This window comes from Mustela nigripes, chromosome 1 (assembly GCF_022355385.1).
Source record: "Mustela nigripes isolate SB6536 chromosome 1, MUSNIG.SB6536, whole genome shotgun sequence".
Classification (NCBI taxonomy): Eukaryota; Metazoa; Chordata; class Mammalia; order Carnivora; family Mustelidae; genus Mustela; species Mustela nigripes.
In genome coordinates, this window is record NC_081557.1 from 48265041 (window position 1) to 48279516 (window position 14476).

Below are 14476 nucleotides of genomic sequence, written 5' to 3' on the forward strand. Positions count from 1 at the left end.
GACATTTTTGAAAAGCACAGGCCAATTCCATTATAGAATATCCCTCATTTGGGGCTTATGGGTTTCTTCCTTATTAGATCAAGGTCATACATTTTTGGCATGTATAGCCCCAAGGCAACACTGGGTGCTTCTCAGTGCATCATAACAGAAGGCATATGGGGGTGAGCTCACTCACTCCCGAGGGTGAGATTGGGTCTGTCAGGTTTCCCCACTATTTCTTCCCCCTTTGTAATATGTAAGTATGATACAAGCAGATACTTGAGAACTGAAGATATCCTATTCGCCACCATACTGGCACCCACAAATTTTGCCATCTGATGGACATTTTTTAAAAAGTAAAATAAAAACCAAAAATGTCTTATGCAGCAACCCCTCGCCAACCCTTTAACCCATGGTATCTGTTGGAGTGACCAGACTTCAATGGCATAGAGAGCCTTGCCCCGCCCTGCCCCCCACCGACTGACTGAGACTGACCTAGAGCTCATTTCCATCCTTCTGTTTCACACCCCATAGGTGAGCTCCATTCACGCTTCTCACACACTTTTGTGCCAGCAATTCTCTTTCTGCGGTCCTTGAACGTTCCTTTGTTCTCTGTGGGCTAGCTCCTCGTAGCCACTTAGATTTCAACCTACAATTCCCCGCTAACAAGACTTCTGACCACCAACCAAACAAGGTCATCCAGGCACTTTCTTATCACATCGGTCTCCTGCCTTTGTACGGATACCTATCATCTGCTGTGTTTATCATCTGCTCTTCCCCAACAAAACAGACACTCACGAGGAGTCTGTGGGAGCCCAGGGAGGTTAGAGAAGGCTTCCAGGGGAGTAATGTCTGTCAAACAGAAAATAGCAGGAGGACCAGCACTTGGCTCGGCAAGGACAAAGGCTTGGTAGGATGGAAGTGGAAGGAGAAGTTTCTAGGAGGCTGAAATAAAGGTTAAGAAGGCAAGGGCGGGAACTGAGGCCAGAGGAGAAACACTGTATTTGTGCAATCCTTAGGTTGATGCCCTGAGGGCCTCTCACAGAGCTTTCCTTTCTCCCTTCGTGGAAGAACCTGGTTTGGAATGGGACTCAGGTCTGAACTGTAGCCTCTCTTGGCTGCCTGGGAACTGCAGTTTCCACAGATGAGAAAACGCGGCTTGGGCTAGCAGCAGGCAGGACAAGCTCCAGTTTGACCCACCCCGACTCCACGCAGGCCAGGCCTCCACCTGCGCTGGCCAAACACCCTCCTGTTATCCTTGGTCACAGCACAGCCTACAGATTGGGGGCTACAGGATGCCCATAGCTCACCTGGCTGATAGCATAAACTTCTGGTCCAGGCTCAAAGGTGGCCGCTTCGCCCTGTTCCTCCCCGCAGGTAACACAGCCCCGGGCCCTGTTCCTCCCCGCAGGTCACACAGCCCCGGCACTCTCATCCCAGATTCAGAGGAGGGTGACTCCCCACAGGGCAGGACTCCACGCCCATCTCCCCTCCCCTTAGCTGGTGACTTATGAAGCCCTCAGGGCCCAGGTCCTTCTCCTAGTGGAGAGGCCACAAAGCCCAGTTAATGATCAGTCCCTAGGTCAGGGGTGGAGGATGCCTGGTAGGGGCAAGTCCCGTCTAGATGAGTTCCCTCCTTCAGGCATTCCTAGATCTCTGGTCATTCTTCTCCAATCAGCAGAAGGTCGCCTGGTCTTATAAAGCCAGGAGAGAGGTCTGAAGGGTCCGAGGGCCCTTCACCTGCTGAGGTTTTCCAAGGCCTTAACCCTCCCTGCTCTTCACAGGATTCAGGTAAGGCGAGGGAGAGGTAAAGCAGGGCTGGGGGGGTGGGGGTGAGGGTGGGAGTGGGGGTCTCCTGGGAGTCCATTTCATTACAGGCCCTTCAGGGCTCAGCTGCTTTCCCAGCAAGCCCATTCCCCTCCTGTCCCAAATGGCCTTCCCCATGGTACCGAGGCCCCATTTTCCTTAAACTTCTATTACTGTCCCTAGGCCGATGGCTGCCACATCTGTATCCAACCTGTACCCCTCCCCAGGGCTTTCGCCTCTATGACCACTTCTCCCTGGGTTGCACACAGGCACTGCAACACAATGGAGCTCGGCTTCTTGCCCAAATCTGCTCCTCTCCTTTTCCCTTTCCCCAGCAGTGGTGCCATCATGGCAAAAGGAAGACTTCGGTCCTTGGGTGGGGTGGCCGCAGTGGGAAGGGCCTACAGGAGACCTGACTCTCAGATGCTGGAGAAGGGACACCTGTGTGGTTGGGTACAGGGGCAAAGAGAGGGGGGCCGCAGCCTAGGAGCAACTGAGGCTCTGGGCTGCTTAATTTCTGATTTTGCTGCTGGCGACCCTGGGACTGATGAGGTTGGAGGAGTTGGCGGATCTCTACTTTGGGGACTAGGTAGCTCTTTACTCTCTACAGCTGGCTGGGAGCTTGGAAGCTTGCACTCCAGCCCTTGCCCTACAATTGGTTCTGTCCTGATTTTCTGGATCTCATTCTCATCTATATGAGAAGGACAGGGGTGAGAAGAGGACCAGATTATTTTAAAGGATCCCAGCATCTCAGGCTGCAAGGTTTTATCAGCCCTGAGTTTGGGGGAGAAAATGGGGTAAGTGGGACTTGGGGACTGGCCTTAGGCCTGCACTAAGAATCCACCCCCTCCCACCCACCCACCTCCCATGGAGGCCTGGCTAGTGCCTGATATAGGAAAGATGTTAGGGTTCAAAGCCAACGGCCAAGAACGAATTCTTGAGATGTCTTTGGTGCAAAAAGGTGATTTTATTCAAGCACGGGGATAGGACCTGTGGGCAGAAAGAGCTGCACCGGGGTCATGAGGAGTGGTCCACTATATACTTTCAAGTTGTGAGGGAGTTAGAGATAGCATAAGTCTCTAAGGAATTGGAGGCACGTTTTCCAGGAAGTTGAGGGAGCTCGCTCTTGTTGGGAAAAGGTCATTTATTATCACCTAATAAAACCTTAGTCGTGAGACCCTTCAGATGTATAGGGGGGGGGGGCATATGCTTGGGGGATGATTGTCAACATGTATCTTGGTCAGGGTTAGAGATAAAAGAAGTTTCTAAAGGAATATTTATATGCTAAAGTAGACTTACAGGATCCCCCTCCTGATGGAGGGGTGGGAGGTTAGGAATGCCTTTTGCCCTTAGCAAAGTATTAACATGGAGACAGTTGAATCCCTAGAGGAATGTCACTTTGCCTGTTTCAGGGACTTATCAATGGGGTGTAGGTAGTAAGGAAATTAAATAATTTTTCTTCTGCCTTTGTTTCCCACATCAGTGCCCACAATAATTAGCGTGCAATAATTAACTGGTGAGTGGCCTTCGCCCCATCCCAGGCCCCACTCCTGGGCCACATTCCCCGCTGCCTGCCCTAATGCCCGTCTCCTAGGCCACTAAACCTCGGCTGTGTTCCAGAGTAGGGCAAGGGGGACTGCGGAGCCGAGCAGAAGCCTGAGCAGGACCAGGAACCCTTCCTCTCCCAGGTACGCCACTCCCCACCCCTTCAGTAGAGGCAACACACCCCACAGAGCTCCCAGCAGGTGTTAAAGAATTTGCCAAAGAGGGAGGATCCATTTTTGCCTAAATCCCAGAGAATTCAAAGGTGGAGGCTGAGGGCCCAGAGCAGAGCAGGGGCCTGCCCAAGGTTAAAACGTAAGTTAGTGTCCACCCCTGAACTAGAACTGATGGGCTCCTGCCTCTTAGCACACTGCCCGTTCATAACGCGCTTCAAGTTTGGGGCCCTGGAGTGGGGTTGGGGGGTAATGTGTTCAGGGTGATGAGGGCGATGGTGGCTATTGGGGGACGAGGGGAGAGTTGTATCGAGGTCTGAAGCGGGGACTAGGAATGTGGGAAGTGGCTTCCAGAGTGATGGAGGCTGCATGGAGAAGAGAGCTCTGGCTCTAGAAAACAACCAGAGCAAGCAGAACCGCTGACCGACCAGGTGGGGCCCGAGGAGCCCGGGGCAGGGCTTTCTGAGTCTCCGCCCCAGGCCCTTCTGGGAACCTGGGTGCAGGGAAGGTGCAGGGGACAAAGCTGAAGGAGCTCTGGACTCGAGGGGCCTGAATCAGACTTGGGTGGTCCCTGCTCCGTGAGGTGGGCACATCCCTCAGCCTGGGCCAACAATTGCACAATCCATGCCCAGCGGACTGTCATTTAGTGGGGGTTTCTCCCCTACATTTAATCCTCAGAGGAGGACACTAAACCCAAGAAAATCTGAGTTCTTTTGCCCCACAATAAAGCAGGAGGTGGCGTGTTAGGGCTGAGATCGCCGACAGGCTGATCCTATGCTCTAAATTAGCTGCTAGACTGTATTTCTCCAAAGAGTCACCTGGTTCTCCAGAGAGTACAGATTTGTCCTGCACCCTTGCAGGTCAGTGAGTGATTGGGCCATGAGAAGAGTGATTGGGTCCTGGAACGAATGAATTAGCAGGGGAGAGAATGAACACTGGGATAAACAGAGTAGCAGAATCTTGGATGGTGGAAAGGTGAGGGGGGAGTTGGGGAGTGAGACAGGGGTTCATTTCCAGGTTCCATTTCCAGGTTCCAGCCTGGAGGCGGCCGGCTCAGGCCCCCTCCAGGAGGCCCAGGAAGAAGCCTAAGTTCTCCAGGACACGGGCGCTGTGGAGACAAGGCACCTTTAAGCAGAGGGGCGCATATGCTTTTGGAAACTGTGGGAAACAAATGCCAAATTTTAGGAGAGCCCAGGTACCAGGTGCCTGGTGACTGGTGTTGCCTCCCAAGGTTCAGGTTCTGAGCTCAGAGGGCTGAGGTGCTGTGAGGGTGGAAGGGAGGCCAGCTCTGTGGCCAGGGGATGGGAACCTACCAAGGCCTGGAGGCTGTCCAGCTGTCTGCCCAAGCCGGCCCCCAGCCCTCCAGTGCCCTGTGACAATGACCCATGTCACAGGACCTCTGGGAGAAACCAGATCATGAGGCTGGGGGTTGGTTGTTTCTGTTTTTGTTTTTTAGAGAGGGAGAGAGGGAGGGAAGGGGCAGAGGGAGGGGAAGAAAGAGAATCCCAAGCAGGCTCCACTCCACAGAGCCCAACATGGGCCTCCATCTCATGTCCCTGAGATCACAACCTGAGCCGAAATCAGAGTCAGATGTTTAATGGACTGAGCCTCCCAGGAGCCCCTTTGTTTGTTTGTTTGTTTCTAAATATAGATCTGCAGCTTATCTGGAGTTCCAAATCTAAGATTATTGTCAAGGTTTGCAAAAAGTGATTTGGTGTCAAAATCTGACCTGAAAATCAATGTGAGGTTATTAGAGTTTTTATGTAACCCACCAGTGTAATGATTTTACTACGGAACGTGTGCTTGATTGTTGAGTGCATGTAAATCATATTACCTTTTACCAAATCCTAAATATTTTAAGTTCTGAAATATTTGCCTCCAAAGATTTCAAGCAAGGGACTGTGGACCTATGGCAATCTCTTGGCTGTTTCTGCATTTTGCCCAAACTCCATCTCTTAGTTTTATCACTTGACTCCTTCCACCTGGAGAAGTCAGTAACTTGTGTGACCCCAGCAAGGACTGTCCTGGGGTGGTGGCTGAGTCCGTTCCTCCCTGAGGCTGGGAAGACTAAGGGGTAGGGGTGGGGCAGGATGGCTCCAGGTTTCATGGAGACTCCACCTACCTGGGGCTGTTTCCACGCACCGGGAGGCCCCACCTCTACCTTTCTTGGTGCCACTGACCACAGCTCTTCCTTCAGAGGCTGACATGGCCCGACGGGTGACAACACAGCTGCTGCTCCTTCTGGTGGGGGTGGCCGCAGTATGGGCGACCCGGTCCAGGACTGAGCTTCTCAATGTCTGTATGGACGCCAAGCACCACAAGGAAAAGCCAAGCCCGGAGGACGAGCTACATAAGCAGGTGGGCCGAGGGCCAGTCTGGCGTGGGGAGGAGCTGATTCAGGAAGAAGAAGGGGAGAATAGAGCTTCTGAGCGCTTCCATGGTAGAGGCAGGAAGACCACCTGAAAGGCCTTGAGAGTCTGTACTATGGTGGGCAACCATCTGTTTACCACATGCTCTGTGCCCCATGTTGTCTGTGTGATGCCAAGAGCTCAGTGTCTTGGCTGTTGCATTTCCATGTCGCACAAACCCGGATCCTCTAGAGAGGAGCCTGGGAAATAACCCTGGAGAGACTCAGCCCAGTGGCTGATGTTGATTTCAGATTTTGGACTGGAACTCACCCCTTTTAAGAGTCTTGAGAGGAAGAAGTACCCAGAGCACACAGTGGCTTCTTTCCTGCCAGCCCCAAGCAGCTCGAGAAAAGTGGATTTTTCATAGGCACGTGGCTGGGTGTGAGGTGTCTTGATTCATGCACCTAGCAAACATTTCCCCTGGGGCTCTTGACCTTTTTAGTGGACCTGAGGTCTCCTTTCTATGGCAATTGTTTTACCACAACCCCTTTCATATCCTGAACCTGTCTACATGTTAAGAAAAATGCATATGATGCCATAACTGTAAAGAAAACACAAAAAAGAAGCTGCTTGCAAAATGCATTCCAGTATGTCGGCATTCATTTTGACCTCATTAGGAGACAGTGACCACATTGCTTTGAATCACTAAGTCTACAGGTGAGCGATGGTGTAACTTGGATACTTGGAGCAGCCTTGACTTTAACTTCTTCAGCCTATATATTGTTTGTTTGTTTGTTTTTTAAGATTTTATTCATTTATTTGACAGAGAGAGAGAGATCACAAGTAGGCAGAGAGGCAGACAGAGAGAGAGAGGGAAGCAGGCCCCCCACTGAGCAGAGAGCACGATGTGGGACTCAATCCCAGGACGCTGGGATCACAACCCGAGCTGAAGGCAAGGCCCAACCCACCGAGCCACCCAGGTGCCCTATTGTTTTTAAAGTGCACATTTTAGGGGTGTTTGGGTGGCTCAGTCGGTTGAGGCTCTGATTCTTGATTTCAGGTCAGGTCATGATGTTGGAGTCATGCGATCCAGCACGCCCCCCCAATGTCGGGCTCCCCTCTGAGTGGGATTCTCTCTCTCCTCCTCCCTCTGCCCCCTACCTGGCCTCCACACCCCCTTTCATGCATGTATGTGCGCATGTTCCCACTCTAAAAATAAATAAAGTGCATGTTTTAATATTTTGCTTTTATACTGAATTCTAAGCTATGGGTTTCCATTCATTCAGTGTTTTGAGTATTTCTGTAATTAGATCTGTTCTGAGGTTCCAATCTATTTGACTTGCTTCCTCACCTTCAGGTCTTTTGTGACCTTCTCTGTGAGGCATCTCTGACCCTTCTAGAAAAGTGCAATTCCCCATCCCTCTCTCCTGCTTAATCTCTTTCCAAAGCAGGTATCCTGTGAGAAGTGTTCATTGTCACGTCTCTGCTCTCTGGGTTCGAGGAAGTAGGAGCTCAATAAAGGTTTGAATTAGTGAATTTCGTAATGCCTGCACTGCTCCCGAAGAGGGTCCTCTCGTGGCAAGCATTGCCCTGGAAGGCTGACTGCTTTGGGGGATCAAAGACTAAAAGGGGTGAGGCTGCACGTGGGAATATTGTGGCTGTGCTGGGCATGGGAGTTAGTGCCTGTGTCTTCCCCACCCAGTGCAGCCCCTGGAAGAAGAATTCCTGTTGCTCCACCAACACCAGCCAGGAAGCCCATAAGGATATCTCCTACCTGTACAGATTCAACTGGAACCACTGCGGACAAATGACACCTGCCTGCAAGCGCCACTTCATCCAGGACACCTGCCTATATGAGTGCTCCCCTAACCTGGGGCCCTGGATCCAGGAGGTATGAATGTCCTCCCTGGACCCCCATGTTTAAAGAGGGACTGAGCAGCTTAGAATCGTGAACCTGAGCCCCTTTTCACTACCGACCTTTCCCAGGTGAACCAGAGCTGGCGCAAGGAGCGCATCCTTGACGTGCCCCTGTGCAAGGAGGACTGCCAGCAATGGTGGGAGGACTGTCGCACCTCCTACACCTGCAAAAGCAACTGGCACCAGGGCTGGGACTGGACCTCAGGTGAGGGTCTGGGGGCGGCAGGGAGGGAGAGATATAGGGGTGGTGGTGTCGGGGGTAGGGCTGGCATAGGAATGTTTGGGGCCGTGGGCTTGGTGGAAGCGAAGCTAGTTCTGGGCCCAGTGGCTGAAGGTCTCCATCCCGTCTTCCCTACAGGCTATAACCGGTGCCCAGCAGGAGCTGCCTGCCTTCCCTTCCATTTCTACTTCCCCACACCTGCTGCTCTGTGCAGTGAAATCTGGACTCATTCCTACCAGGCCAGCAACTACAGCCGAGGGAGTGGCCGTTGCATCCAGATGTGGTTTGACCCAGCCCAGGGCAACCCCAATGAGGAGGTGGCGAGGTTCTATGCCATGGCCATGAGTGCTGGGGCCCTGTCCCGAGGGGTGGAGCCTCTTCTGCTCAGCCTGGCCCTGATGCTGCAGCTCGGGCTCCTGGGTTGAGCTTCTTTTACCCTCTGATACTTGCACAGCCCTGCCCGGTTGAGCCCCAAAGCTCCTAGCCATCCACCTCCTATTCCTTGGCCAGGGATGGGGCTTTGACTGACAGTTTGAATAAACCAGACACCCACCAGGTATTACGTGAATTATTTGGGTATGAGTGGGAATGTGACTTTTGCTTCCCAGTTCCCATTGATTGAAGCCAGTAAGACTTAGTCAGTTCCCAGTTCTGATGCGTACTAGAGCTTTTTAGATGTTGAACTGTTTTTGTAACCTAGGACATATTCATAGCTCTCAATTGCATTTTGTGTGTGTGTGTGTGTGTGTGTGTTAAGATTTTATTTATTTATTTATTTATTTATTTATTTGGGGGGGGTGTAAGCTGGAGGGATAGGGAGAGAGAATTTGAAGCAGACTATGTGCCGAGCACAGGGCCTGAGGTTGGGTCTAATCTAAGGACCCTGAGATCATACCCTGAGCCAAACCCAAGAGTTGGATGCTTAACTGACTGAGCCACCCAGGTGCTCCTCAATTTCATTTTTTACTAAGCTTTAATCTAGAACCAGGCCCAGAAGTTTGGCATTTGAATTGGACCCAAGCCTGCTGGATTGACTGTTCTGTCCAATGCTCAGCTCTCTGATAGAAGAGAGGGAACTGGTGGTGCCCAGACTGCTCAGGGTGGGTGGCTGGGCAGAGGTGAAGAGGGCCAGCAAGAGCCGTTTCTCACAGAACGGCTACCACCCACAAAGCACTATCTGCCAGGCACTGCCCTAAATGCTTTATATGTATCCCTATAGGGCACAGATTCTTTTTTTTTTTTTTTTTTTAAGATTTTATTTGACAGAGAGAGATCACAAGTAGACAGAGAGGCAGGCAGAGAGAGAGAGAGGGAAGTAGGCTCCTCATTGAGCAAAGAGCCCGATGCGGGCCTCGATCCCAGGACCCTGAGATCATGACCTGAGCCGAAGGCAGCGGCTTAACCCACTGAGCCACCCAGGCGCCCAGGGCACAGATTCTATTGTCTGCATTGTACACATGTGGAAACAGCCACATAAGTTAAGAAACTTGGCTAAGACTGCCCCCTGCATAAAAGCTGGGATTCCATCACAGGCAATCTGGCTCTTGAGAGTGGGTGCCCTGTGGAGTGGGTAAATACACGTCTCTTGAAGGGATCATGGACCTCATGGTTGGCCAGAGAACCTGGACTTGAGCCGGTCTGGCAGAGTCAGGAGTAGAACCCAAACCTAGACTTTTAGAGCCCATTACAAACCAACAATCTAACAGATTTTTAGGCAGTGTTTTCACATTAAGTGTCATTTGTAGCAGTTATTAGAAGCTAGGTTATGTTACAGTAGCATACCAGATATTTCCAGGACAGCTAACGTTTCTTACACATGCTGTAGTGCTTACACCCGGCATGTCACTCAGGGACTGAGGCTGTGGGAGGCTCCATCTCGTTGCACACTTCTATGAGACAGGAATAGGAATGCTGGTAAATTCCATACGGGCTTTTAAAAGTTCCACCCAACACTAATCCTGATGGCCAAATCAAGTCATGACCACAACTAACTTCAAGGAGGCCAGGAAAATTGAACGCTAATAAGTTCTTGAAAGGAGAGGTCAATTAGAATGCTTGTCAGAAGACCTAATCACCACTACAAAGACCCTGTTACATTATTGTCAGTTTATATTTCTGGCATGGTTGTGGTTACAGATTTAATTTTTTAGGTAGATTCAGGTAAGAAAGGGAACCAGCCCTTTGAACCTCTGGAAAGAGGTGAAAAGTGGAGCAGTCCATTGGGCACCATCCCAGGTAGTCTTGCAAACAAGGCTGACTGATGTATATTACATGTTCTACAGAACTAGTGATACAATTTACAATTGTGACCTGCTTACAGATGTGTTACAGTTAATGATACTTAAAATTACTATCACCTTGGGCCTGGGTGGCTCAGTTGGTTGAGTGCTCAACTCTCGGTTTCTGCCGTGGTCATGAGAGTGAGCCTCATATCAGGCCCTGGCTCAGCCCAGCATCTGCTTGATATTTTCTCCCTCTCCCTCTGCTTCTGCCCCTGCCCCTGCCCCTCCTCTCTCGCTTTCAAATAAATAAATAAAATCTTGTCTTAAAAAAATTAGTATCAACTCAAGCCTAAGTAATACCTAATTAAAGACCTATTGTGTTGTTTCTGAACCGTTTATGAGAATACTAGCCTGAGTCCCACTTTCTGGAATTGGTCATCCTCAAATTCTGAGGAGTCATTAGCTTGCAGAATGTATTAATAATTTTCCATATTAATATCTCCTCAGCAGTAGTACTGGTATAAGGACAGACATAGAGATTTATGGATCAGAATTGAGTCCAGAAATAAGTCCCTATAGTTAGAGTTAATTGATTTTTTTGACAAAGGGGGCAAAGGCAATTCACTGGGGGAAAGAATAGTCTGTACAACCAATGTGCTGGGACAACTGATTATCCACATACAAAAAGATGAATTTAGACCTTCACCTCACAGAAAATTAAAGGATCATGGACCTCAATATAACAGCTAAAACAACAAAATTTCTAGAAGAAAACAGAATACCTTCCAGACCTTGTGTTAGGTAAAGATTTCTTAGATTATTCTGCCTGTTATACAGATGGACTCTGTTCTGTTGGACCAAAACCAGTCTATCACTGAGAAAAATGGGTAAGTTGGATGGCATCAAAATGCAAAACTTGTACACTTCAAAATATACCATTAAGAAAATTCAGACATGGGCACCTGGGTGGCTCAGTGGGTTGGGCCTCTGCCTTCGGCTCGGGTCATGATCTCAGGGTCCTGGGATCGAGGCCTGCGTCGGGCTCTCTGCTTGGCAGGGAGCCTGCTTCCACTGCCCCCCACCTGCCTCTCTGCCTACTTATGATCTCTGTCTGTCAAATAAATAAACAAAATCTTTTAAAAAAATATTCAAACACAAGTTACAGACTGGAGGAAATATCTGGAAAACATACCTGATCAAGGATTTGTATCCATAATATACAAAGAATGCTTACAACTCAATAAGTAAGAAAACAACTCAATCAAAGAGTGGGCAAAAGAAATGAACAGACATTTCATCAAAGAAGTTACACAAATGGCTAATAAGAATGTGAAAAGATGCTTAACACCGTTAGTCATTAGGAGAATGCAAATTAAAACCACAATAAGATAACCATTTCACACCCAGTAGAATGCCTTTAGTAAATAAGGTAGGCAATAACAAATGTTGGCGAGGCTGTTGGGAAATTGGAACCCTGATACACTGCTGACAGAAATGTAAAATGGTACCACCCTTTGGAAAACTGGCAGCTGCAAGAAAAAGCTAAATGTATAACTGCCTTACAACCCAGCAATCCCACTTCTAAGCATCTACTCAAGAGAAATGAAAATGTATATCCACATAGAGACTTGTATGTAAATGTTCACAGACGCAGTGTTCAGAACAGCTCAAGATCTGAAAACCCCTGTCAATCAACTGGGAAATGGAGAGACAAAATGTGTTGTATCCATACAGTGGAGTATTAGTCAGCAAGAAAAAGTAACAAACACTGAAATAAGCTAATGTTCTGGATGAGCCTTAAAAACACCATACTAAGTAAAAGTCTATTTTTATGAAAATTCCAGGAAAGGCAGATTTATATAGACAGAGTAGATTAGTGGTTGCCTGGGGCTGGCTTGGAGAACCAAGATTAATTATAATTAGGCATGAGGGGCATGGAAATGTTCTGAGCTCATTTATGGTGAGGTTGTACCACCTGGCAAGATATTTTTTATAAAGATTTTATTTAGTTATATGACAGATAGCACAAGCAGGGGGAGCAGGAGCGGGAGAAGCAGGCTCCCTGCTAAGCTGGGAGCCTAATGTGGGGCTTGATCCTAGGACCCAAGGACCATGACCTGAGCTGAAGGCAGACACAAATTGACTGAGCTACCCAGGTACCCTCACTTGGCAAAATATTTGTAAACTTTAAATGGGTAAATCTTATGATATGTAAAATGAATATGAATGAATACCTGTATGATGCTCTTCCTTGCAATGGTAGCACAAGGAGAATCTCATTGACTCTAAATTTCTGTGGAGTATGTTCATGAGGGGACATATTCTAAGGAATTCAGCATCTGGCTCCATAAAAATCTATCATCTGAACCAAACTCTCTCCCATCATAAATTCTGAGAGATTAGTTAGAACAATGTAGCAATCAAGGAGGGAGCATGTGCTTGGTGCGATATGGACAATACCAGATGTATTGTAGAGATGTTTAGGAGAGTGGCCCATTGGCCAAGGATTTTTTTTAGAGAGAGTGTTTATTCCAGTTGGCACAGTATGGTTTACTAAATTGAGGGTTAGAAACCAGAGCCAGGAGAAAGAAAAAGGGCTACATCATATGACTACTCAAAAAAAAGATCATGAAGCTCATTACCAAAAATACCCTCATAATAACCACAACCATGTCTCCATCAACTTCACTAACTCCTTTAAAATTATTCCTATTAACCTGTTTGTGGGTTAGCATCTCCCGCCATAGAAGTCTCCCATTTTAGGGCTGGAATGTTTCTGGAAATCTCAAGTCTCAGAGCTCTGATAGGTTGAATCACCCAAGGGTTAGTTATGGTGTTGATGTCTGACCCATGAGTCTGTTCTATCAATTATGTCAGGATTTTAGCAAAATAGGAGAGAATAGGAACTCCTTGTTGACCAGACCAAATGGTCTAGAAACCTATTAATGTCCAATATCAGAGTGAAAGAGAGAGTGTCACTGAGGTATAATGCAACACGGCACAGACCCGACAACTGGTGACTGCTACGTTTCATGAGGTCTCAGTTGATGTTTACTCTATTTACATACTTTATTTTTTTTAAAGATTTTATTTATTTATTTGACAGACAGAGATTACAAGCAGTCAGAGAGGCAGGCAGTGGGTAGGGGGAATCAGGTTCTCCACTGAGCAGAGAACCTGATATGGGGCTCGATCCCAGGACCCTGGGATTATGACCCGAGCTGAAAGCAGAGGCTTTAAGCCACTGAGCCACCCAGGTGCCCCAACATACTTTATTTTTAAAAAATATTTTACTTTGTTTATTTGAGACAGAAAGAGGAAGAGAGCATGAGCAGGGAGAGGGGCAGAGAGAGAAGCAGACACTCCGCTGAGCAGGCAGCCTGATGTGGGGCTCAATACTGGAACCCTGGGATCTTAACCTGAGCCAAAAGGCAGATGCTTAACTGACTGAGCCACCCAGGGGCCCCTGACGGTTACTTTAAAGAGGACATATTATTAGAACCTGGGGAAGGAGAGCTAGTCTTCCTAACCCACTTATTTTTGGTAATTCTATTTGTCATCTCTCAACATCTTGAGCTCTGGGTGATATGGACAGTGGATATATTTAGAAATCATGAAGGCCTTAGAGTCTATTTTGTAAGATGTGCACCAAAATTACTGTCAATAATAAAAAGTTATTTTTTTAAGATTTTTTTTTTTTTAATAAAGAGGGCACAGGGTTTGGGGTAGAGCAAGAGGGAGACAGTCTCAAACAGACTCATGATAAGCACAGAGCCAGACTCGGGGGGCTCCATCTCAAGGAGCCTGAGATCATGACCTGAGCCAAAATCAAGAGTCGACACTTAACCAACTGAGTCACCCAGGTGCCCCTAAAAAACTATTTTATACTAAGCCACAAAATTATCTTAGAAATATATTTGTTAACAGTGATCATGCAAGCCATGGCCTGTGAAGATGAGTATGCTTTTACCCATCTGGGAAGGTTTGTAACCGTGGAACTTTCAGTCACAATGAAAGTATGAAAGTCATCTAGAGGAACGCCTGGGTCTCAGTTAAGCATCTGCCGTCGGCTCAGGTCATGATCTTGGGGTCTTGGGATTGAGCCCTGCATGGGGCTCCCTGCTCAGTGGGAGCCTCTTTCTCCCTTTCCCTCTGCCCCTCACCCTATTCATGCTCTCTCCCTTTCTCTCTGAAAAATAAATAAATAAAATCATTTAAAAAAATCCTCTAGAAAGGATGAGCTCCTCTCTTTGCTTTGACATCTTTTTC

General features: G+C 48.2%; 1 protein-coding gene across 2 annotated transcripts; it reads left to right on the top strand.

The window, feature by feature from the left end:
- Positions 1-1590: 1590 nt before the first annotated feature.
- On the top strand, positions 1591-8536 carry LOC132011887 (folate receptor alpha-like). 2 transcript variants are annotated; one of them, XM_059391170.1, is made up of 7 exons: positions 1591-1770; positions 3269-3301; positions 3406-3473; positions 5698-5858; positions 7551-7739; positions 7835-7970; positions 8124-8536. In XM_059391170.1, exons 4-7 carry the CDS (start codon positions 5706-5708, stop codon positions 8408-8410), a joined length of 765 nt encoding a protein of 254 aa, XP_059247153.1. In that variant the 5' UTR covers positions 1591-1770; positions 3269-3301; positions 3406-3473; positions 5698-5705; the 3' UTR covers positions 8411-8536. The 2 variants fall into 2 exon arrangements, with proteins under 2 accessions (XP_059247153.1, XP_059247142.1); XM_059391159.1 differs by lacking the exon at positions 3269-3301.
- Positions 8537-14476: the final 5940 nt, after the last annotated feature.

Excerpts from the sequence above, each read along its gene's own strand:
- LOC132011887 (XM_059391170.1), top strand. The coding sequence starts at position 5,706 with ATGGCCCGACGGGTGACAACACAGCTGCTGCTCCTTCTGGTGGGGGTG. Across the intron at positions 7,740-7,834 it reads TGGGGCCCTGGATCCAGGAG|GTGAACCAGAGCTGGCGCAA; the intron begins GTATGAATGTCC and ends GACCTTTCCCAG. Across the intron at positions 7,971-8,123 it reads GGGCTGGGACTGGACCTCAG|GCTATAACCGGTGCCCAGCA; the intron begins GTGAGGGTCTGG and ends TCTTCCCTACAG.